The sequence below is a fragment of the Triticum aestivum genome, chromosome 1D (assembly GCF_018294505.1).
Source record: "Triticum aestivum cultivar Chinese Spring chromosome 1D, IWGSC CS RefSeq v2.1, whole genome shotgun sequence".
Taxonomy (NCBI): Eukaryota; Viridiplantae; Streptophyta; class Magnoliopsida; order Poales; family Poaceae; genus Triticum; species Triticum aestivum.
In genome coordinates, this window is record NC_057796.1 from 294,413,341 (window position 1) to 294,439,373 (window position 26,033).

Here is a 26,033-nt window from a genome sequence, read left to right on the forward strand (position 1 = left end):
AGGGAGGGAGGCCGAAGTCGGTGGAGATGCGATCATCAGGTTGATCAAATTGACTGTCGAGTGCAGTCGCTGCACTAAGAGCAACTCCAATGGGGTGACCCATTTCGTCCACCGCCGTCCGTTTGAGTCGGCGCGGACAGAAAAGTCGGTCCAACGCGCCGACCCAAACGGACGCGCGTCCGCTTTTGTCCGCTTGCCGACCCATTCCTGGCTCATTTTTTAGCCGGATTTGTGTCGGTGCAGACACAAGTCAGAAACGCGCGCTCGCCCTCTCTCCTCCCCGGGCCCGCTGGTCGGTGGCACATTGGCCTCTCCACATCCAACAGCACACCCTCGCCCGCCTGCTTCGTCGCCGACGCCGCCGGCCATTTTTCCCAAATAGAAAAAGGATACATAGATAGTTCTAGCGTACACAGATAAAAAAGATCAACTATTCGTCGTTTTCCGACTCTGACTCAGTAATGTCCTCCTCCGACGTCTGAATGTAGGCGTCAGCATGCCGCTCGTCCTCGAAGTCCCACCCCGACGTTTCTCGTAGCTTCAGTTTCAATTGAGCGGCCTGCTTCCGCGCACGCTTGTCCTCCCGATAGGCGGCTCGCTCCGTCCTCCTCGCCTCCCTCTCCGTCCTCCTTTGCTTGTAGAGCTGGCGCTCGTCGACGATGTCCTGCGGGAAGCGTTCGCGCCACACCATCATGGCTTCCACATCCATCTTGACGATGGTGAGGCGACGCTGCCGCCTCCGGTGGACACGACGATCCTCGTCGGTGAAAAGCCGCGGGAGAGGCGCGAGATCCTGCGACCGCTGGCTCGACACGTCGGGAAATTCATCTCCCGACGAGGCCTCAGGAGGCGCCACGCCGCCGCATCGTGCGCGCGGGCCGCCACCTCTGCGGTACCAAAGGTGCCGAGGATGAGGCGTTTCTCATAAACCAGATCTCGGAGGAGAAGGCGCCGGAGTGGCGCTCGCAGACTCCGCGAAAATCCAAAGCACCCAGGCGGCGCATCGACATGGTGGTGCAGAGGCGGCGAGGCTAGTGAGAGGGGACGAGACGAGTGGGCGGCGGACAGAGTGTGGAGGGAGCGCCTTCTTATAACGAGCGCCAGCCACGGCGCGCCAAAACAAGCGCGCGAACCTTTCCCGCGCGCTGGAGCGCCAAACCAGCGCGCGCTAGGCCGATTTTCACCCACGCGCGAACCTTTCTCGCGTGCTGGAGCGCCAAAACTAGAACAACGACATGACTTCTGGCATAATCTAAAGCGCACGCGATCATGAAATGGGTCGATGCGTTGGGCGCACTGCCGATCCAAATCTAAAAGAGAACAGACGCCGAGCGGACAACCGATCCAAACAGACAAAAAACGGATAAAAGCGCCGTCCGTTTAGGACAGCCCCGTTGGAGTTGTTCTAACCATGCGCCCAAGCAAACGAGGACTCGCCGACAGGAAGGAGCCATCGGTGGAACGTGGCCGCCGCGGGGAGGGGTTGGCCTAATCGCCACATGGCCAGGATGTCGGGCAATCGTGGGTTTTTTTTCCGTAACTGTTGGGAATTTGATAATTAAAAGGATATAAAAAATAAGTGCCGTCAGATGGAGAAACAAATCAATGGTCGCCGAGAAGTCTCATTGAACATATAAAGCCTCCTAGAGTACCTGCTAAACCAGCGCCATCGCGGTTTTAAACCGATCCTGCTCGCACGATATGCATCGGTGTCCACTTTCGATGTACCTTCCATCGCTGTGGTGAAAATCTGGGCGTTCGTTTTTGCGTACGCTACGTAATCAGGCCAGAGTTGATGACAGATAGGCCAGCCTTGCCCGCGGGCCAGCGTCGCAGCCACACAGTGTGTGTGTGCCTGTGTTCCGATAGAAAAAAGCAGCGGCGATAGAACGTGGGTTGGCAGGAGCGATCGCGGGTTCGCAGTGCATTTTTACCGTTCTTCTTGCACCCAGCGGCAGCCCTTCCGCTTCAGCCGCGCCGGGCCCATCTGTCGGTCTCGTGGGTGGGCGTCGCTTTTTGTCCTGCTTGCTCCTCTTTCCCCCCAATTCGCTGCCTCCTCTTTCCCCAGTCTCCCCCAATCCCCGCCTCCTCTCCTCCTCCTCAATCCGTTGCCTCTCCCCCAAGCTGCCGCCTCTCCCCTAGGCCGCCGCCCTCTCTCCTTCTCCCCCGTCTTCGGCCCCGCCCTCGCCAACTCCCGACGCTTTGCCGAGTGGAGAACCAGGAAGGAGGAGGGACGTGAAGTGGAGAAGAGGGGGTGCGATGGAGAAGGAGCCAAGCCCGCAGGAGAGCATGGAGCTCCGGCGCGCCCTGCCAGTCGCGGCTGCTCGTGGAGCTCCAGCATGTGCTGCACCATGGAGGCGCTCGTGGAGGTACTCTCACCTTCGGAACCACCTCGATCCGTGTCTGGAACCATCCTGCTCGTCTCCAACTTTTCCAGCTCACCGATGAGGACCTCGTCTCGGCCTCCTACCAGCCCCATCCGTTGGAGCACAACGCTGCCTTCTGCCTCCCCATGCGAGATCCTTGCTCGGGTTCCTTCCTCTCTTGATTAATTTCATTCTATTTCATTTCTAGGGTTTGATGTCGAGGAGGTTCCTACACCAATGGTGACAGCGGGCTCTGCTACAGGTATGCTTATCCTCTCCGCCACTCTTTTCCATCTCTCTCCTAATGATTCATTTTTTTTGTGCTCATGGAGTGCTTGACGAATTGCTTGCAGGAAGCAGGGTCTAATGATGTACAATTTGCAGCTGTTGGTTTAATTGTTCAAATGGGAGCTTCCGTAGGGGCGTGTCCTCAATTCCATTACCTTTCTAGATTATTGTTTCGTGGTTGATGCAATACTCAGTTTGGTGGTTTCCTTTTGTTTTTGCTGCAGAGAGTGGAAGTTTTAGAATGGTGCGGACAGGTTGAGAGCAATAGATGTTTTTTAAGACCTAGGTGAGCACTCCAGGTTCTATGAATTTTTCCTTCACATTACTGCAGTATTTTCATACTTCAAGGAAATATAAATGATATGGTTTCTCTCTCCCAGATTGTTACTACCGAGAATGGAATTCAAGAAGAGATACTTTTGATCTTATCTTATTACCTCTCGTATCTGATAGATAACACAAAGTTATCAGTTTAGTTGGAAAAAGAAAAAGTCCAGATCAATTGTGAGGATATGATCATTGGCATACTTACCCCCGGATGATGCCTCATTTCTTCAGAATTTGAGGCTGTTCTTGATATGCCAGGTAGGTCCGGCTATCGAGTCAATAATTATATTTTGTAGTGTGTGATGATACATTAATAATCACACTTGAATGTGTTACCTAAACCTGTCTTGCTTTTGTATTTCATCCTTCTTTGAACCGTCCAATGACTTGTGCACTATAGATGATAAGTGTGAGGTGTACAGAAACCTGCACCTTGTATTCCTATCTTGCTTTTGTATTATATCCCCCTTTGAACCATCCGACGACTTGTGCACTACAAATGAGAAGTGTGAGGTGTACAGAGACCTGCACTTCATATTTCTTACATTCCTGTTTTATTTAATGTTTGAGCCTCTTTATATTGCTTACATCTGTGATTTATCTAATCACTGAGCAAGTGTGACTGTGTATAATTGAGTTAATAAGCCCAGTTGTTTGAAGAAGCAATTTGCATTCCAGATTTTAGGATTGTACTAATTCTTCTATCCATTTTGATTTGCCCCTGCCATTGTAGAAGTATGAGTGGGTTGACTTTTCTTGATGTGTATTTTATACAACGAGCAACTACCTTGCGCCGTCTTCCAGCCGCCAACAATCCCATGACCCTGCATCAGGTCAGAAAAAATATTCAATAATTATTTCTTATGCAGGGTCATTGGATTGTTGGCTTCAGGCATACTGTACTGTTGGGCTTCAAGCATACTTCAGTTCTAAACTTATTCCGTTTTCCCTTCATTTTCTAAGACTGTACTTTTGGGCATTAAGTAGGAGTAGGTACTTATACTAAGGAGCAGATATGGACATGTTAATTTCACTTATTTTTGGAACGAAGATCTCACTTCATTTATATTAGTCCTTGACGTCTGTGTTCTTTATTGTGCAAAATTGTTCCTTTCTGGGTAGATAAAAGTGCAGATTCCACCAAAGGAAGATTTAGTAGGCTTTCTGTTACATGTTGCTAAAAGTAAATGAATTGCATTCTTTCTGTTTTGGTTCAGGACAATTTGATTTTTGGAGGACAAAGGTTAGACAAGGATGAGAATGGGATACCAGATTACAGCGATGGAGGCTCGGACATGGATCTGCTCATGCTCTCAGCAGGAATACTGGATGTTCTCGAAGCTTTGCCATACACACATGCTACTTTTGGCACTTGCGTGGGCTCCAGTTTGTGTCAATGCAATTTGCATCTGTCAGCGGATTATGGCGATCAGGCTTGGTTATTGGCCTACAGGTATGTTTGTGTATGGATGTCACAAAATTGTTATGCAGAAAATAAGTGCGTAGTACATTTCATAGATACAAGTGATCTTGTTTAGTTTAGTCAGAGCACATGCAAACAAGTAGTTCCCTAGGGTGGAGGCCTTCCACTTGCTTTTGCTAGCTGTATGAAATAGACTGAACCTGAACCTAACTACGATTGGATGTCTAAGCTGAATTGTTGCATCTGTAGACATGGAATTATGGATCACTTTTAGCTCTTAAGAACTACATACTTATGGTCCTATGTAATCCTAATTTATTCAGGCAAGCATCCCAAAAGTTCACTAATGAACAAAGCAACATCACACAGAATCTAAGTTTTAGGCCAGGTTACTGTAATGTATTTTTAAAGATGTACATTAGAGAAATTGTTTAGCCAACAATCCAATTAAATTTACATGCAGCTATATATATTTAATAATCAATCTTTTCCCTTCTCTCTATCTAATTTTAACATTGCACAATGATTTATTCCCTGTTTGTAGCTTACACTGAAATCTAAGCTCGTGTGCATGTATGTATTATGAACCAGCCCTGTCCATTGCCTTACTGGATACATAAGTCTCTCCATTGCTGTTGTCGGATGGGTTTATGTTTGCTGTTATTTTCTGTTTTGGTTAGGAACCAGGTGCTATAATGCACCAATGCTGCTTTCTGATGATGACGGCAATGCCAAACGCACCATCACCTGAGGTAGCTCATGTCTATATCTCATTTACTTATCATGATATGTACCTGGAAGTCATTCATATTGGTTTCTTAGGACCGCCTTCAAGAGCATGCTGAAGAATCACAACAAAAACTCCCCCAGTGATAGTGCCACTCCATGAGACATCCATATCAAACTGAAACTCAATTTCCTCGCATTAGCCAAAGCATGCCATCACATATTCTTTGCTGTTGTTTTGGAACTATTTCAGTATGGGTAAGTTCTTTTTTTAAGTGTACTCTATATGTTGGTGACTTATTTCTTAAATTGATTGTTCTTTTACAAAATTGAGCAAAAAGAAAAGAACAAAGAAAAATTGTTTAGCTAGATAGGCAAAGCCGCTGATGTTTACTTGTTGTTTGTTCTAGACCCTTGATGGGCCATGCTTTTCTCTGCTTTTTGCGTTCCTGGACTGTAAGAAATCTTGCGGATGTGCTCTCTATTTTCCTGTTACTTTCTCCCCCACTCACATTTAAATTTGCTAATATATTAGTTTTCAAACATGACGTATACATATCCAAGGATGAAGAGAAGAAGAAGAATTGGGATTGTCAATTGTGTATTTGCAATTGTACAGATCCGAGGTGCTATACTTATCTGCATTTAAATTTGCTTTTTCTTGGAACTATTGGCATGTAGAGGAGGCTGTGTTTTATTTGGTGGTCCGTTAGGCACATAAGTAACTGATTTTGCCTTTTTCACAAAACAAGCTGAGCTTCTGGTGTATATGGGCCCAGCTCCATGTTTTTATTGCCAAAAAAATCAAGTACAATGTTAAATGTGCTGGTTCACATGCCAATTGGTCCTGTTCTTGAGGCCTTAATCTTACTATCCTATCTGAATATTCCTTTTATGACAATTCATAGGTCTATGCGATTGGCGGGGATGGAACCATGAGAGGAGCAGTGGCGATATTCAAAGAGTTTAAACGGCATGGTTTGAGGATATCCATTACATGGATCCCAAAAACTGTGGACATTGGCATCATAGACAGGTCGTTTGTGTTTCAAACTGCAGTGGAGATTACTTAGCATGCGATCAACCGGCACATGTGGAGGCTGTGAGCGCTGTGAATGGCATTGGTTTTGTCAAACTTACGGGAAGGAGCACATGACACATTACTCTTCATGCCACCCTGAGCAGCCGAGATGTTGACTTCTGTGAATCTTGAGATTGATTTCCACGTTGAAGGGAAGGGAAGCCTGGTTGAGTTCCTGTATGGAAGGATAAAGAAGAAGGGGCATATGTTGTGGTCGTTGTTGCTGAATGCGCTGATCAGGAGTTAATACCCTGGACTGATGACCCAACAGAGTTAACTTAATCTGAACCTCCTCTGTTTCCGCTATATATCCCTATTTTTCTGAACTTAACAACCGAACAGCATTATATATTAGATCAGCACACAAGTGAACTGGAAATCATTTTATTCAGATTGTTGGTACCCTCAGTGTAAAATTATTCCTTATTGGTTGGGGATTTGGAGACGTAGTATCTGGTTGATGAAGGATTTTTTATCTCCTAAGCTCCACACATTCTCTTCCATCGAACACAACCGGCACGGTCAAGTGGTGTAGCAGTTGACGGTCGACAGCTAAAATCAAGGCACCGCCATAATTTAGGCGGAAAGACCACGGCTCTTCCATCTACACCAGGTTTGTTTGTTTCAGCCCTAACATGTTTAGTCATATAGTTGTCGACAAACCCTGACATGATTCTGCTACAACACAGAAGGATTGGGAAAATATTAAATTTGGTGTGAAGACGGTGTTGATTTCTATGATGTTTCGTTCGTGAAGGATGCCAATGTTATTCATGAACTCAAGGACTTCAGGAAAAGTAATGCTTCTGTCATCTATGGAAGTCTTGGAAATCTATAATGGGAGCTTACTCAATATTTAATTTGTTATTTTAATATCCAGGTGCTAATGCGGATATACATTTCATTCTTGAAATCGAGAGGGCTGATTCAACTCCAAACCTGTGGTCAATTATTGCTGCTTCGGATGGGGTAAGGCCCTTAACATTGCCTGTACTGTTAGTTCATTCATGTTAAATCAAGTAGCAACTCCTTCCCACGTGGAAATTACCTTAGGTCGCCTGTTTCATGAGAACTAAGGTCAAGAAATGATTTATTAAGGAGCTTTGGTTGTAACTGAAATTCACTGCAAAACTGCATATGGAAACATACAATATTTTTCTCTCTCTTAACTCACCTCAAAGTAAAGGACTTCTGGAGATAAAATTATTGATTGGTAGGGCCTTGGTTTATTAACTATTATATATTTTTAGAAGCTGAAACCCAAATCATATGTTGTTTTTTCTTTGGGATGAAACAGATCATACGTGTGGCGTCGACTAAGACCGTAGTCTGATCATACAAGGCCTTATTGATTGTTGATTCTACTTCCATAGTCTGATATATTCGAGGGGCAGCCAAGATCAGGCAAGAGGACGATGTTTTGATTGTTTCGACAGAAATTCTACTGGCTGAAGCTCAAAGACCGAAGCCCCTATCCCAGTGTTGAAAACTTCAATCAACCCGTAGCTAAAGCTAGAATCAAGTAGAGGAGTGGCTACTCTGAAAACTCTTGTTCTGATCACTTCCAGGTAATTGTCTAGGATTCGTATCGTCCCTTTCCAGCTATGACGGATGGTATACTGCATACTAATGAGGATAGATGATTTATGTTGATGAACTATTTTAGATAGTGACACCGAAGTGTTATTCTATGGATAGCCTTCAGATGTTCTTTTGCATTTTTCCTGTGCAAAGATATATATTAACGAACAAACAGTGCGTACATGTTACCCTTTTGTCGGCGAAGGCGTATTAGCATGCCTAGCTGCCAAGTATAAATAGTATGTGCATCACTCAGTAATAGAGCATCCTGGTGAAATAGAGTATCTCACAAAAATAAATGCTGATGTGTGCTGATACGTTGCTAAACCTACATGATATGGACTCACTTCTCTTTATTAATTGTTGGTTTACTTCGATGCCCTGCAATGGCACTCCTAGGAATGTTAGAGCAACTCCAACACGCCGACCCAAACTGTCCACGCGTGTTCGTTTGGATCGTAACTAGTACAATTCGCGGCTCGACGCGCCGACACAAACGGACGAGCGTCCGCTCTTTGTCCGTGCGCGACCCATTTCAGACCCAAATTCGGGCCGGATTTGCGTCGGTGCGGACACATAGTGTATGCATGCGACGCCCGCCCTTGTCCAGCCCCTTGGACCACCAGTCGATGGCACATCCACCCCAATTTCCCTTCCTTTCCCAGGAAACCTCCCGCTCGCTTGCTCTCCCGGCCGCTTGCCATGGGTGATTCGCCTCCACCATGAACATGCCCTACACTGTCTGCAAAAAGGTGGCGCCGCCCAAGAAGGTGCTGATGTATGCGCGACGGGTCGTTCCACCAAGAGGGCTGGCCGCCGACATGAACTATGGGCACTGGCATGACCGCTGGCATGAATTTAATGGAAAATAAGTATTTATTAAGTTGGTTCTTAATCAATCTCATATGCATGGTTTAAATACTTGCTCACTCCCGCCTTTTGTGCCATGGGTGCCACGAGTCATCTAGCATGAACAAAGGGCAAGCATATGCTTTCGCCTTCAAATGCACTTTCAAGGGATTGAGCCTGATCGTCTACTCAATATAAGCAAGTTGCAAGAGTCCCTTATTATATAACTTAATATTAGTATAAATGCCTACCAAGACTTCTGTGTTTATCATCCTTTTGGATCTTTTGCAATCCCCTAAGACCATCATGTGCATTTAACTGTCGGTTATTTGTTGCTTAGACTGTTATTTAACTATCACTCTTACAATACTTGGTTTACACTCGGCCTTTGTGCCATTGGCGCAACGGGTCATCTAGTAAAAAGAAAAGATCAGATCAGATTACTGACGTATAGAGTTTCCCATAAATAAACTCCAGTCAGACTACAACTCCAATCAAGTACGTATCCAAGAACGTGTGTGTATTGTTAGACGTGATTTCGGTGCTTCCATGGCCATATATACACATCCCTTTGGCCTCTTCTACTACCGTACTCTCTCACAACAGGCGAACAACCGACGTATTGTGCATCTCTGTTTCGAAACAGAGAACACCCGATCGACGGATTATGGCTGACGAAAAGCAGAACACAGGTAAGCTCGTCCACGGAACTTGTGCTGTAAATTTCCAGGTTATCTCATTCTACAGAATATTTATGGAAAATTGCAGCTTTCATATCTCTAGCACCTATATGAATTGCAACTGGTTTAAATTTGGCTGATCGTCTTCTTTTCATTCTGGAGCTATATTTTGAGTATGCTAAGTTGGTCTCATCAGTTAACAAGTTTGAATTTACGTGGAGATCCATGCAAACATTTTTTTTCTTTTTTTTCTTTTCTAGTTTAATTAAGTCATTTAGACGTGCAATAACTAGAGCAGAGTGTGTGTGCGCGTGTATTGTGTTGTATATTAGTATAAAATAAAACATGAAAAACCAGCGCACCAATATACCCAAAGTAAATGCGAGCGATCGAGTTATGGAAAGAGAAGCCAATGAAGCTGCCCACCATTGTGCAAAACAGGCCACAAGGGAAAGGAGGTGATATCTTTGGATTAAGGCCCTCTTCGGGATCGTCAAGCTCTGCGGAATACGGGGGCGGACAGGGCGCCACTTTGGCGACTCCCGGAAAATATGATGCGGGTCGCTCCGCTCCACCGCTCGAGAAGCGGAGCTGCGGTGTCGGAGAGCTGCCGAACAGGCTCTAATTACATGCTAACCTAGCTGACTGTATTGAGCTTCGCTGTAATTCCCCTGGTATTTTTTTTGACAGTTTGTAATCCCCCTGTTTGAGTAACATAAAGTTCTTGCCGAGCCAAGTTCAAAAAAGAAAAAGAAAGAAGCTCTTGCCGAGCCAGAAACGCGAGCGCCGTCCCCAACCAACCGCCCCCCACCCACAATTCCCGTCGAGCGAGGCGAAGCCGCCGCCGCCGCCTCCTCCACCATCCCCAGCTGCCTCCGTGACCTGATCCACCGCGCCGCCGCCAGCCCTAGCTGCCGCCTTGACCCATGTCCGCCCCGCATACCCCCGCGATCTCCTCTGAACTCCTCTAGGTCTAGGGCATAGCCTCCTCCGGCGCCGCCTGCCCCTGTGCCGAATCAATGGACCGTCATCGTCCTGGTCAGGATGCCCCACCACCACCTCCACCACCTCCTCCTCGTCTGGCCCCCCTTCCAACGCATTGCCAGGTACAATCTCAGCCACCCCAACCGAGCCCCAGTGTGCCTAGCCAGAGAGATACACTTCCTTCTGATTCGGTTGAAATCGGAAAGAGCCCTCAGAGTTATCTTTATGATCCCTCTACTGAATCTCGAGTGATAGTGACACCACAACCAAGACTGGTGTAAGCAAGCGTCGTCATCGATTTCATAATTCGTGCTTTCTGACAAGGGTTTCTGGCAAAATAAACAATTTCTTAACTTCTGTTACTGTATGCTGTTTTTACCAGGGTTTCGAGCACTGGTCGCTTTTCATTGGAGTCACAGTCGGATTTTAGCTCAAATAGGTGCTATATATGTTGGCACGAGGATGGCAAATTTAGTTTGCAAATTTAGATTTTACACATGGCAAATCAAACGTTTTTCATGGCAATCTATGTTGGCGCGAGGATGGCAAATTTAGTCAAATTTAGTTTGCAAGCACGGCAATTTCCTGGCAAAAAAAAAAATGAACTGGGGTGAATTTGCCATGCTCGCCAGCTAAACTTGCCATCCTCGGCAAACATAATTTGCCATGAAAAACGTTCGATTTGCCATGCCTAAAAATCTGATGTTCCCTAGATATCTCATATCTGGGTCCATGTATAATGGGTGAAGTACTACCAAGTAGTCGCTTTATATTTAACAAAAAGATAAAGATTTGTCCATAATTCTCTTGTAAAAACATTGTACTCGTTTATCAATAGGGTGCTTATATGATTGATTATTCTCCTAAAATTGTTCAAAATCATTTGCAATCTGTTTCAGTTGTAATGATGGTAGTGACGATGATGTGGATATTGGAGATCCTTTTCTTACCGATAGATTTGGAAATTTGACAAGTTGGAGGTTGAGTGATTTGGAGGCAGCAGCAGATAATTATCTTGAAAATGAAGAAAGTGAAACAGAGCTAGAAAAAAAAGAAATATTCCAAAAAGGAAATGCTAAAGCGTGATGCTGACCGTAAGAAACAGTGCATGGAATATGCTTTACAGAAATATAACAATGACGAGGATCTTGCTGGGGTTTGTGCTCTTTCCTTATAAATTCATAACTCTTTATTTCGAGCACATTTCCATGTTTTAATCTGAGAAATATTTTCAGGAGATGCGTTTTGTGTTTGATGAAAGTAAAGACAAAGTTATCATTATTGAAGGAAACATGAACTCCTATGAACACTTCAACTTTACAGCTAAGAAGGCTGGTTCCACCGTTCTATTTTTTGCTGAAGTGACCCGAGACAAAGGACAACTGTGTAATGTTCTTTGCTGCAAGCCTTTGGATTCTGATGACAATGGTATGCTTTCTTTATTGTACGTGACTACTAGTCATATAGTAGTGCTATATAATGGGTTGCCTGAAATATGCTGCTTTGCATTTACTAATATGTTAGGAACTGTTATTTGATGAACTGCTTTGCCTCTAGTTTGCATTTCAATCTATTTATATGTACTTGCCGTGCTTGGATTGGATTTGTTAATCTTAAATATGTAAAGCCATACAAAGTGACTCCTTAAGTAGTAGTATTACTATAATTCGATTAATATGAATAGCTGAGCAAGTTTTTGTGTGTAAATTTACTACTGTTGTCTGATGTTTTGTCATGTGGGGATCAACATACAGCAGGTGTGGCGTAGATGGTTAGGTCTCCTAGATCTGTCACCTTACCGGTTGTTGTTTTCATATCTAGTCAGGATTTGTATCTGATTGGTACTCTACATGATTTGTTCTTAGGCAAGAGCCTTACATAACATTGAATCCCTGTGTGTGTCAAAAAAAATAGATACAGTTATGTTTGTATTCGAATTGAGTCTTGCCTTAAGCCATCCTTCACATAAGGAGGCAATCACCATGGTTTGAGTCTGTTATCTTCCGGGTTCTGCTTGCTGGTGATGACACTTCCGCTAGCGTCTGGTCGGTCCTCAAGCTCCTACTAGCGTGGGGTAGGCTCTCAAATGAAGGAGCCTTAACACCATGGCATTGGAGAGCATTATGTCTTGGCTTTGTGTTACAATGATCCGTGGACGTCGCATGGAGCTCTGGCAGAAGTAACAGTAGGGTACCGCCCCTCAGCATCAACAGCAGGTGCAGGAGCGCATCGGCTATTTGGTCACCTGGATGGCACACTTCGGAGTCCATTGCCCAATGTTCCAGTTCACCGTGCACCGGGCTTGAATAAGGCTGTTCCCCTGAATCCAGTTGACCTTTGCACTGTTCCAACATCTCGAGGCAAAAGGGCATTCAAAATACAAATGGTCACGTGTCTCAAGTATCCCCAAGCTGCAAAGAACACAATTAGAAATTTAGAATTGGAGTCTAGGTGCCAATATCCCCTCTGATAATTATAAATATCTGGTGCGCAATCTGTCCATAATCAAAGCCAGGCAAAAACCTTATGCTTGGGCAAGCACTTGCTCTTCCAAATCTTGGGGAAAATTGGGTCTGCTTGAAGACCATCAAACAGAAATTTATAGAAGTTAGCTGCAGGACTTAGCAAAACTAACCCTGAGCCCTGTAGCCTTAGCGAAATCCTCCAAAGTATTCATGAGAATCTGCATCCGACCAGATGAACCATTCATGATAACCAAGGTATCGTCTGCATATTGAACTATAGGAAAATCATGGCCGGGGATGTGAAGAGGAGCAGAGAGATGGCCACTCCTAAAATGATTATGTATCATAGATTATTTTGTTTATTCGTTGGAAGCATGTATTTCGTTTTCCAACTTCCTTTACCAGCTGGTGAAACGGGCTAGCTAAATCAGGACTCCAGTTCTAGTTAACATTCCGGTAATAGTGGAGAACACAGAGTTATATCCTGTTATTCTTATTAACATTCTGGTAATACCATGAATGAATACCATGCATATGTGCGTGTTCTCTTACTTTTAGGAAATAAATAGTACTCCCTCCGTCCCAAAATATAAGAACGTTTTTGACACTATGCTAGTGTCAAAAACGTTCTTATATTTTGGGACGGAGGGAGTAATATGCATTGGGAAGTCTAGGGTTTTACAGTTCGAAAACCTAAGCATCCACCATACAATATATGAAGATGCTATGTATTTAGCGAGATAAGCAAGAGCAATCAATATGTTTTCTCTGGCTATTCTCATTTCAGCTCGCTGCCCAATTGTGTAGTCATGCCGTCTATCTTCACACAGTAGTTATGATGATGTAGATGAAAGTTTGGTAGCATATTACTAAGTCATAAACTTAATATATTATTAAGATTTATATGCTTCAAATCATTGTCTCTTTTGTCATGATATTGAAAAATGAAGTCAATATTTTTGTTTTTGAAGGACATTGCTTTGGTTGTAAGAATCAAGGTTATGTGGACTTGAGGCATCCAGCTGGCGAAAGTTTGTATGTTGGAGGTCATGTGGATTGCGAGTTCCCATTTATGTGGGATAGTATCAGTGAGGTACTGTGAATCAAGTGACATCTTTTTTTCCTGCTGTTTTCTTGCTACAGTTTTTCTATATACTGCATATATTTTGGTTGTATATGTAGGACATGTATAATACGTCTATGCATTTGATTGTATTTCACATTTGCAGGATGACTCTGATTGAGAGGGACGATGTCCTAGATGGCCATAAAGAATGTCTGATGGGGACGTTGATCTTCTTCTGTATTCTCATTTTAACGTCTATGTGGTGCCACACTTATTTGGAATTGGAGGGCGTGTATAATACGTTACACTAGCTATAATTATACTTTCATAAAGCACAAACGTTCTGTCTTGCAGCGTGACTGGGCCGCACACCGTCCGATTTGTTTGAGGCAGCATATGCAACCATTCATACTAGATCCTTTCTCTTGTCTTGTGGTGGTATTCTGTGACAACCAGCAATTATTTTAAATATTTTAATATTTGCACTGGAAATTTCTGAATCACATTCAGAGTTGTCTTAGGAAGTATAGTACTAGAGTATTTTAATGTAAAGATGCGACTACGCAGCGGCGCCGCACCAGCGCCTTCTCATCTGGCGGTTCTTCCACATTTATGTATGCAAACCAATGCATCAGCCTGACATCAACAAAGATCACTTTAATTTTAAATTTTAAGAGTAAATCCTAAATTCAGTTGATGATCTACTTTTATTGTTAGCCTTCTCGTAACAAGATTTTTGAAACTAGATCCCATTTTAACATGTTTCATCAAAAAAATTCGTTGATAGTTGCCAGATTATGAGTCACTTGGTTAGATTAAATTAACTCAGTTCCCAACCTTTTTTACATTCTAGTTGTCACTTTTTAATTGTGCCTGAGTTGCCATTTTTATTTCATATAGGTTGCCAAAACAATTATACACTAGTTGTCATTTTAATTCTGTCTGAGTTGGCATATTCATTTCATATAGCTTGTAAAAACAAATACACACTAGTTGTCAATTTTAATTGGCCAACTTGCTATTTTTATTTCATACTAGCAAACATGCTCGTGTGTTGAAAAATATTACATCTCCTAGCCTCATACTTGATGACATTAGCAAACTCCTTAAAATCCTTCACACCGCCACATGAGAAAACAACATGATAAGTAGGTTGTAGTACTGCACTGCACTCTTGCGCGTTTGAGTCCGACCCGACAATATGAAAGGCATACCAAGTTGCGGGAGCAAAGCGAAGGCTCACCACACATGGTGTGGGCGGCGCGACGGTGAGAGTGGAGAGGGCTCGCCAGAAGATAGCAGCGGGGGGTGGGTTGGTCGTGGCCTTGAGGAGGGAGGGTTTGGGCAAGGGCTGCTTGCAATTTGGGTGTGAATTTGATCCACATAATCAGGGAGAATTTGATCCACATAATCAGGGAGCGCAGGAAGGTTCGCCTGCTTGGCAGAACATTTAATCTTAACCCTTAGATTAGATCGCAGGCCATCAGAGTAATTTGGACTGTTCGATCTCATTACGTGGAGAAGTTCATGCGGTGTTGGTTAATTCGTGTACATAAAGTTTGGGTGGCTGTAGAAAAGAAAATGTTCGCTTTTTCAATAGTAGTGAAGATATGGCTAAATGGGGCATGACGGGATCATTCAGGATACTAATCGTAGTTGGTTGTGTTGAAGATGCGCTCTCTCTGTAATTTGATGCAGTTTCATAATTTTCATCCCACTTTTTCATATGGAAATGCCCCACACTATATGTAACGACGGAGCCATATAAGAAACCGAAGTACAATGCTAGCAACATAATTATGCCTGCATCACTTTGAGATAGCAATTCTAATGTCTTCCAGCCATATCAGTGACCTTATAAACAATATGCCGATTTATTAAATTTGTCTATGTAAGTAGAAACATGAGAACACCCGCAAAAAAAAAGAGAGTAGAAACATGAGAAGAAAGCCATGAACTGGACTCAGCTTCGTTCAGATTACTTTATATTTATAGGTAGCTCTCACCCTTTAGATAAGAAGTTCAAATTACTATTTTTTTTAAAAAGTTCAAATTACTCAATGAAAACTGTTATATTTAATAGAAACTATTATCTTTAGCTCTGTTGTGCAGATTGATGAGGTTACCAGCTCATACATGTTTCCCTCTTCTTCGGGCGTCCCTTCGGGGACGGCCCCGAACCCTTCGCCTCGCATGACGGCCGCCCTAGTTGAGATCCGCGGCCGCACTCGCTCTCGCACCGCTGCCCTCCGCGCCCAGAGCGCCTCTCGTGTCTTGGGGTCAAGCAGCCCCCCGATGGATGAGTGATGCGGATCCTCTTCTGGAACATCCGCGGTTTCGGTCAAGATGGCCGACGCCGCCAACTAATCGAATACATGCGAACTGAGCGAATCGACATTGTGGCCATTCAAGAAACCATGCGTACGGAATTTTCCGTGTCGGAGCTCGAGCACTTGAGCTCCGACCTATTTGCTTGGCACTGGCTCCCTTCAAGTGGGAGTGCGGGCCACTCGGGTGGCATCCTCCTAGGGGTGAAGGATGCCACCTTTGAGGTAGGCAGCATGGATCGGGGCGAGTTCTACGTGAGCATGGAGATCTTCGAGCGAGCACTGAACTTCAAATGGGAAATTATTGCGGTCTATGGGCCGGCCGACCACCGCCGTTCGGAGGCTTTCCTCGGTGAGCTCAGTAGGAAGGTTGCAGCTGCTCAGCTCCCGGTAGTGGTGGGAGGTGATTTCAACCTCATCCGGTCGGAAGAAGACAAGAGCAATAACTTCGTGAATTTCCCGCGGATGCAGATGTTCAATGACTGCATTGCGGACATGGGGCTTCGTGAGCTCGATCGTGTCGGGGCCAGGTACACTTGGACAAACCGACAGGTTGATCCGACTCGCTCCGTTCTCGACAGGGTCTTCGCTTCCCCTGAGTGGGACATTCGTTGCCCCCTAGCTTCGCTCCGGGCGATTACGCGGATTGGCTCAGATCACGTCCCCCTTCTCCTCTCTTCGGAGAATGAGCGTCCTCCCCTTCCGCCCCGATTTCGTTTCGAGACCTTCTGGTTGCGCCAGCCTGGGTTTTCTGCCGTGGTGGGCGCGCGATGGCGCGAAGCGCGTGAGGCCCCCCATCGATCCCTTTCGGCCGTGGACAACTGGCACTTCTGCGCCAAGCGGTCACGACAATTCATGAAGGGTTAGGGCGCAAACGTAGGCCGTGACATCCAGGAGCGTAAAAAAGCTCTCCTTCATGACATCCAGGCGCTAGACCTTCGGGCTGACGCCGCTGGCCTCTCGGCTGACGAGTGGATGCTTAGATATGATTTGGAGGACCAGCTCACGGTCATCTACTCAGACGAGGAGGCCTACTGGCGTCTGAGAGGTACTCAGAATTGGGTCCTTAAAGGGGACGCCAATATCGCCTACTTTCAGGCCATTGCGAACGGCCGCCGTCGCCAGAACTCCATCCCCCTTCTTTCGGACGGGGAGCACCTCCTACAGAGTCCCGAGGACATCCGGGCTCATGTAGACGGCTTTTACAGAGACCTATTCTCTGCTTCCCCTCGGGGAGGTCTTGCCCTGGCGCACGATATTTGGCCTGCCCACAGTTGTGTTTCGCCTGCGGACAACGAGGCCCTCACGGCTCCGTTTTCCGAGGCGGAAGTCTGGGCGGCTATTAAGAGCATGAACCCATCCTCGGCCCCGGGTCCTGATGGGCTCCTTGTGAAGTTCTTACAGACCTTCTGGGAGGTGATCAAGCCTGAGGTGATGGCACTATTTGACGAGTTCTTCGTCGGGTCCATCGACCTCGCCCGGCTCAACTTTGGTGTAATCACCCTCATCCCCAAAGTGGCGGGGGCCTAGGAGATCCGCCAATTTCGCCCGATTACGGTGATTAACGTCATCTTCCGCATCCTCGCAAAGGGGTACGCCATTAGGGTGGCCCCTATTGCCGACCAGATCACTCACCCGGATCAGTCAGCCTTCATCCAGGGCTGTTATATCCTTGACGGAGTCCTGGTGTTTCACGAAGCACTCCATGAGGTTCACTCCAAACACCTCAAGGCTGTCTTCCTGAAACTAGAATTCCACAAGGCGTATGACACGGTTAGTTGGTCTTTCCTTCGGGAATGTCTTCTCCGAAAGGGCTTCGATGATCGGTGGGTGACTAGGGTGATGCAGATGGTTTCCTCAGGCCGGACCGCGGTGAACATTAATGGGGAGATCGGCCCCTTCTTCCCCACCCTCTGTGGGGTGCGTCAGGGCGACCCCTTCTCCCCGTTCCTGTTCAACATGGTGGTCGATGCCCTAGCCGCCATCTTGGATAAGGCCAAGGCGGCAGGCCACATTAAGGGGATAGTCCCGCATCTTGTTGGGGAGCACGGGGTCTCCCTTCTCCAGTATGCGGATGACACCATCATCATGGTGGAGGGCTCGGAGAGTGATATTTCAAACCTCAAGTTCCTTCTGCTGTGCTTCCAACAGATGTCTGGCCTCAAGGTCAACTTCGACAAGAGCGAGGTGATGGTCTTCGGATACTGCCAAGACGAACGCCAGAGTATAGCGGATCGGCTTAACTGCCAGCTTGGGAGCTTCCCCACGACTTATCTGGGGATACCCATTAGTGATTCTAGGCTCACGGTGGCTGAACTGCGCCCCACGGTGGGGAAGCTTCAGCACCGTATCGAGCCTTGGCAAGGTCGGTGTCTCTCCAAAGCAGGTCGTACGGTGCTCAGCAACCCGTCCCTCTCCAGCCTGCTCTTGTTCATCATGAGCTTCTACAGCCTTCCGGAGACGCTTCATCACGAGATCGCCACTGTTCAGGGCCGTTTCTTTTGGACCGGTGAGGGAGACAAGCAGAAGTACCACATGGTTAGGTGGTCTGAAATCTGCAAGCCTCGCGACCAGGGCGGCCTCGGGATCATGTCTTCCAAGCGCATGAACATTGCCCTCCTGACTCGGTGGCTTTGGCGGATTGCCAACGGAGATGGTGGCCTGTGGCTTCGCATCATTCAGCAGAAATACCTCTGAGGCCAGCCTCTCGCCTTCTGCCAGCGGTCTGGGGGTCCCAGTTCTGGCAATCCGTCATCCAGCTCCTCCGTGTCCTCCGGATTGGGACTTCGATTGAGGTCGGATCAGGCACCGCGACCTTGTTCTGGTTCGACAGATGGACTGGCGACTTACCCCTTGCGGCCCGCTTTCCCGACCTATTCTCCATTGCGGTGGCCCCTCAGATATCGGTCGCAGCAGCCCTTATTGACTTAGGGCAGCTCGCGTTCCGGAGGCCCTTTGGTCCGGCTGAAACAGCCGATTGGCAGGAGCTGCTTGACTGCATTGCGTTGCACGCGCCTGATCTTACGACCGAAGATGACAGCTCCAGATGGTGTCTAGAGCCTTTTGGACAATTCTCCACCAAGTCCCTGACCAGGCCATTGCTCCCTCGCCTGGCCATGAGGCGCTCACCCTCATCTGGGAGATTCACCTTCCCCTGAAGATTAGGATTTTCTTGTGGCAATGGATCCGCGGCCGCCTCCCATCTGGCGTCGAGGTCCTGAAGCGCAATGGTCCGGGTGATGGGCGATGCCCGCTCTGCGGGCCGGAAGAGGATTCGAATCATATCTTCTTCACCTGCGTGTCCGCGCAGTTCCTATGGAGCTGTTTCCGCGAGATAGTGGGTGGAAGCTGGGACCACAACAACTTCCCCGCTCTCTTCGCCGAACTCCAGGCAATCCTACCCGCAGTGCGCCACATTAGGTGGCTGGCCATTGGGGTGCTGGCCTGGACGTTGTGGACTGTTAGGAATAAACTTGTGATTCAGCGCATCCCTCTGTGTCGTGCTACTGACGCTTTGTTCAAATGGTCTGGTTACTTGCAGCTTTGGCGGCCGCTTAGCCGCCCCAGGGAGAGAGACGCCATCACCTCCATCATCACCCAGCTTCGCGCGATGGCTCTCCGGATGGCTCCATCGCTTCCCCCTCCACCCCCGGAACCAGATTAGATCGTCGTCGCCATCGCCATCGCCACCGCCTTGCCGTTTTGTTTGTTGTCTAGTCGTGTGCTCATGCTGGGCTTGTTGTGCTGTGCCCATAGCGGAACTTGGGTCTCTTTGTCTGTGTGTTTGTGTTTGTGTTGGACCGTGCTTGCGGTGGCTTTGAGTGAGTGTGTGTGGTGTGTTGGTGTGACATTGATAACTTTGTGCTTGGTGGTTGCTTTATTTATAAAGCGGGGCGAAAGCTTTTTCGGTAAGTGTCCTGACCAACAGGAAAAATAACTGATCTTTTAAAGTACCAAAATATTAACGTAACAAAAAGGTAGCTATACCCTATGACTAGTCGGCTAGCAAGAGCCACCGCCCCTGAGGGTGAGGACGAGGTGCAGCACGTCACCGCCCTTGATGTTGTAGTCCTTGGCAGTCTTGTCGTCAGCGAGCTGCTTGCCGGCGAAGATGAGCCTCTGCTGCACGGGCGGGATGCCCTCCTTCTCCTCGACGCGCTCCTTGATGCGGTCCACCGTGTCGGTGGGGTCGATGTCGATCTCAATCTCCTTGCCGGTGAGCGTCTTGACCTTGATGGTGGTGCCGCCGCGGAGGCGGAGCACCAAGTGCAGCGTGGACTCCTTCTGCACGTTGTAGTCAGCAAGCGTGCGGCCGTCCTCGAGCTGCTTCCCGGCGAAGATGAGCCGCTGCTGGTCCGGCGGGATGCCCTCCTTGTCCTGGATCTTGGCCTTGACGTTGTCAATGGTGTCGCTGCTCTCCACCTCCAGGATGATGGTCTTATCCGTCAAGGTCTTCACGAAGATCTGCATCTCTCTTTCCTGTTTTGGCGAGTCCTCACGATCGTCCGTTTCGCTCGGTTGCTTTGGAACGATGGGGCTGTGCTGCTCGGGTCGTGGATATTTATATCGATCGATCGAAGAGGCTTTCGAGTCGGGTCGGGAGTCCGGCCCGCGATGACACGCCGTGGCATGATCCGTCACGGACTCCGCCGTGGTCATGCCGTATTCTCAAATCAGGTAGTGTTCCGATCGGGTTCCCATAAACAAAGTTGTGTATTGGCGCTACAACTACAATATACTCCCTGCATATATACCCTTGCCTCCGCCGCGCTCCTACCGTACTACTACCTCTCATAGCATCACGACGATGGCCGAACAACCCGACTGGCTGAAGCTCCCGTCGGACCTCCTGGAACCCATCGGCCGGAGGACGCGCGATGCCGTCATGGGAGTCGCCACCTTCCGCTCCGTCTGCCGGGCGTGGCGTCGTCGGCGGCCGCTCTTTCCTATTTTGGCGAGTCCTCACGATCGTGTGTTTCGCTCGGTTGCTTTGGAACGATGGGGCTGTGCTGCTCGGTCGTGGATATTTATATCGAATCGATCGATCGAGGCGTTCGAGTCGGGTCGGCAGTCCGGCCGGTCCGCGGCGACATCGCATGATCCGTCACGGACTCCGCCGCACACAACGTGCTGTTCGTGGTCATCTCGTATTCTCGAAATAAGTAGTGTTCCGATCGGGTTCCCATAAATAATAAGTTGTACTGGAGCTACAAACATACTACTTCTGTGCATATATACCTTTGCCTCCGCGGTGCTCCTGCCGTACGTCCCCTACTAGCAGCACCACGACGATGGCCGAACAACCCGACTGGCTGAAGCTCCCGTCGGACCTCCTGGAACCCATCGGCCGGAGGACGCGCGATGCCGTCATGGGAGTCGCCATCTTCCGCTCCGTCTGCCGGGCGTGGCGCGCTGCCGTGAGACCAACGCCGCGCCTCCTGCTTCCCGCCGCCCAGGACAGCGCCGCTCCTCGCGGCGGCTCGGAGTACGCGCTCGTCTACCCCTTGTCACGTGGCTGGTCCATCGTCGTCGATACCCGCGACGTCTCCTGTCACCTCAAGCACCTGCCCACGGCCGCTACGGCCGCGCTGCCCAATCTCAACGCCGTCCGTGACAGCAGCGCCACGTCCGAGATCACGCATCTGGGTTATGAGCACGCTCCCGATCGTGAAGAACCCAAACTCAGCGCCGTTCATGACGGCAGCGCCGCGTCCGAGGTCACGTATCTGGGTTACGAGCAGGCCCCTGATCATGAAGAGCCCAATCTCAACGCCGTTCATGACGGCAGCGCCCCGTCCGAGGTCACGCATCTGGGTGACGAGCACGCTCCCGATCATGAAGAGGCGCCTACAGACATGGGTGATGGTGTGCACGAAGATGACTGGTATCGGACGTTCAAGATCAAGATGACTGCCTTAGACCCTGTTACTTTGTTCTTGAAAACGTACCTCGAATTATCACACTACTTCACATTTGCCGCCCATGTACCGCCTACTACCCCGGCAGCGAGCACGGACGGGGTGGTGATCATGGCGTACCACGCTGTGCATGGACATACGGGGATGGTTTTCTGCCGACCAGGAGACGCGGCCTGGACGAAGGTAGCTAACCCCAATTCAGAATACGTAGCCTTCGCTGACTTTGCCTACTCCGAGTCCGAGGGCAAGATGCTCGCCTTGGACAACAAAGGCGTCACGGTGGTGTTCGATGCCGAGACACTCGAGGTCCTCTACCAGGTCGACCTGCCGCCGGCGACCTCGAACTTTAGGTACAAGCATTCCGGCGGCGATGCTACGGATGAATTCAGTTGCCTCCGCCTTGTTGCAGTGCCGAGCAAGGTGCTTTTGGTCAAAATATGCATCAAGTCCTCTAGGCCGGAGGGGTTCCAAATCTTTGAGTTATCGTCCGGGTCAGAGAAAGGTGACGGACGGCCGGTCTGGCGCAAGGTGGCCGGCGGCGACATCGGTGGCGACCACGAGCTATTCCTTGATGGCTACCATGCCACCTTTGGCGACGATCGTGACGGCGGTGGGACACGGATTTATTATTTTCATGATGATTACTCGTCTGCAGTAACTAGTTGCGCTGCGGCGTACTGCTACATTATGAAGAGCGCGTGTACATGCCATCTCGGGAGAACGGTGACATATATACAACTAGGCCTAGTTGGTTTGTCCCCATAAATCACAAGTGGACATGCAGCCACGCGAGGTCGGAATCAAAACCACCCATTCCCACGAGATTCGTGCAGCTTTAATACATCAAGTGTGTATATTGAATTCCATCCCCGTATAGAAATGGTATAGCTCGCTTATTACATCTGACAACGCCAGGAGATGGCCCACAAGGAAGCCTCATGCATTGAAACGAGACGCTTGTTGATTGCATGTGAAATCCAACAGCATTGAATACCTCTTATTCATCCATGCAAACTGGCGAGAAGAGGAATGCCATGCGCACAAGCCAACCATCAAAAACTCCTTCAGCCTGACCCCATTCGTTTAATGAGTCACAAATTAATTAATTCCATTTAAATGGATGGCAGGACATCAAGGCACCCAACATCTTTTAACGAAACCTGTAGACCATCCCTTATCCATCCGGCAGCTCCTCTCTAAGGCCCTGTTTGGTTAGAGGGACTAGACTAGAAAAAGTCCCTTTTAGTTCCTATGTAACCAAACAGGAGGGATTTTTTCTTTAGAGACTAGAAAAAAAACTCTATTAGAGAGTCTTTTTTCTTTAGTCCCTGGGACAAAAAAAGTCTAGTCCCTGGCAACCAAACACCCCCTAATTCATCCCGCTTCTCTAGTTCTTTCACTTTGTTCATATGCATAGCTAGCTAGAACTCATCCATGGAGATGTGGAGCTCCTTTCGGAAGAAAAAATGAAGATGTAGAATTTTAGTTGTACAGATGTTCATATCTCTCTCAAAAAAATTGAAGATGTAGAATTGTAGTTATACAGAAGTTCATCTCTCTCTTGAAAAATACAATGAAGATGTAGAATTGTAGTTGTACAACTGCTCCTAATGTAATAGCTTAGCTTTGCAAAATTGTCAAACAGCAAGACACAGTCGAATGAGTGCATGCTACACCGTAGTTATACGGACACAAAAGAAGCTTACGCAAAACAAACTACAGCAAAAACGGCAGGCCCACACTTGTTAAGTGCCATCAAGGCGTACAGGTGAGTCAGACACGTTTAAACGCCGACCAATGCCTAGACCACCATCCCATTTAAGATACCTATCGCATACACATATTCATCAAATTAACTCACCGTATCATTTTGGTATTCATTAATTCGCTATATTAAGTGCTAATCTCATAGCATGCATGGACTGCCCAGATTTCAACCTCGCGTGGCACCATGTCCCAAAAATCCGCGTCCCTAGCTAAGATAGCTAGTTTGTTGTGCAAAGAAATGACCTTTGAAGCCACGTTTTAGTTGTTAATTCATAATAATTGTCAAATCAAACATTACGTAGTTGGTGAGTGAGCACTCGGTTTCTGATTGTTTTTTTAAAGGAGGATAACCCCGGGCTCTGCATCAGAACGATGCATGTGACCAATTATTTTTTTGAATTGACTTGAGGTACATCTTTGTGTTTTCCTTTATCCATCGATGAGAACGACAATGCACACCACTAGAACAGAACCATCGTCCAGTGGCTGGAAGGAGATGAGCTCTCGCGACCCTGGCAACCTGCCCGCGCGCAATCCCCCCCCCCCCCCCCCCCCCCCTCCCGCCACGCCCATGGGCAGTGCCCAAATCCTACCCGGCAAGGCATGGGTAGATTTTGTGTTCATGGGTATGCCCACCTTACCTCGGTTGTCACATGTGTAATAAATACTAAGCTACCGAGTCTTTGTATGTAATTAGCTTTGTTTCTCACCCCATCCCCCTCTCAACAACCAATTTCTCAACCATAGAAATCTCTCGGTGGCTGGAGTCTCCACCATACAATGGACTGACAATTACGCCACCACCCATCGACATTGTGTTGAGCAGCCTGATGGGTACCCATTTGGTATGGGCATGAGCATGGGCATGATATTTACCACGTGACTGCCACGCTGGTGTACATGTTAAACTTTTTAAAATGAACTCTACGTGATTTGAACCCACGCCCTTGGGTGTAGCAAAGGGCTCGCTAACCAGTAGGACATTAAGATAGTTATATAAAATGATGAAGCAGATATTATATATTACAAGATAAAGATTCAGTTCATTAGGGCCTCAAGAAAAAAGATTCAGCTAATTCTTTTAAAAGTGTGTTCAAAAAAATATGGAAAGGGAGCATCGCACGCTGACCATTATCTATATCTATATCTATATACTTACATCCATATATACCTATACCTAATAATAAAGAGGCTATTGCTTCTGGCGGTACGTCACGAAAATTGCCACAAAATTGTAAAATATTACCCACCAATGCCATCTATAAATTTTTTTTTGAGTCTAAACACACTCGACTTTATTGATTATAAAAGTTCATAGAAATACAATGTAGATCCGGCGGATTAAGGAGCCATACATGACGTCCTAAAAAAAGGCCTAGAGTATGTTTAGCGAGGCTATGTGCCTCAAGATTAGTTTCTCTTCCTTCGAAGATGAAGGAACAGCGAGAGAACTGCTGAGATGTAAGATTGATCTCCTTAATAATGCTAGAATGTAGCCCATCCATATTTTCATGGATATCTTTGATCACATCTTGACAGTCTAAACCTATCTGTATGTCTTTAAGTGATAAGTCAAGAGCAAGTGAGAGCGCTTCTCGATAAACCAATGACATCTATAAGTGATAAAAAAATGTTTTACACAAGGCAATCCACGCCTGGGCCAGCCCATGCAGTAGGGACCTCCTATACTGCGCTCTGGCGCTGGGAGAAGACGCAGCGCCTGTTTGGGCCAGCCCATGTCTGGACGGTCTTTTTAAATTTCGTTTATTAGTATTATTTTTTATTTTTCTACTTTAAATATTTGGGACCTAAAAAATGTTCCAAAAATTAAATTTAATTTTTAAATAAAATGTTTGTCGATTCAAAAAATGTTTGCGATTTTGTAAAAAATGTTTGCTTATTCAAAAAATGATTGTAATTTAAAAAACAAATGTTCGGGAAATCAAAAAATGTTCATGATTTTTATAAATTTCTTGTATTAAAGACTGTTAATTAAATTGAACAAAATTTTGTAAATTCAAAAATATTCATGAATGGAAAAATATCCTAAAAATTCAAAAATTATTCATGACTTACGAAATAGTTTATTCATTAATAAAATGTTCACTGATTCAAAAAATGATCTTGCATTTCAAAAAGTGTTCGTTAAACAAGAAAAATGTTTGTTATATCAGGAAAATATTTG

The 26,033-nt window shown here is 46.9% G+C and overlaps 1 protein-coding gene, 1 long non-coding RNA gene and 1 pseudogene across 4 annotated transcripts; 2 read left to right on the plus strand and 1 right to left on the minus strand.

Annotated features, from left to right (window-relative positions):
* Nucleotides 1-2,037: 2,037 nt before the first annotated feature.
* On the plus strand, nt 2,038-8,047 carry LOC123181550 (uncharacterized). Of its 3 annotated transcripts, none has more exons than XR_006491766.1 (12): nt 2,038-2,369; nt 2,575-2,628; nt 2,720-2,940; nt 3,035-3,239; nt 3,715-3,814; nt 4,199-4,434; nt 5,085-5,156; nt 5,227-5,388; nt 6,039-6,824; nt 6,901-7,008; nt 7,092-7,180; nt 7,509-8,047. It is a non-coding gene; the product is annotated as an uncharacterized lncRNA (long non-coding RNA). The 3 variants fall into 3 exon arrangements; XR_006491765.1 differs by lacking the exon at nt 3,715-3,814 and adding an exon at nt 5,666-5,756; XR_006491764.1 differs by lacking the exon at nt 3,715-3,814 and having other exon boundaries at nt 2,039-2,369.
* Nucleotides 8,048-11,199: 3,152 nt separating this feature from the next.
* Nucleotides 11,200-14,448, plus strand: LOC123159004 (uncharacterized; annotated as a pseudogene).
* Nucleotides 14,449-20,141: 5,693 nt separating this feature from the next.
* On the minus strand, nt 20,142-20,836 carry LOC123181548 (ubiquitin-NEDD8-like protein RUB2). The gene has a single exon (XM_044593828.1). The coding sequence runs from the start codon at nt 20,820-20,822 to the stop codon at nt 20,166-20,168; it is 657 nt and encodes a 218-aa protein (XP_044449763.1). The 5' UTR covers nt 20,823-20,836; the 3' UTR covers nt 20,142-20,165.
* Nucleotides 20,837-26,033: the final 5,197 nt, after the last annotated feature.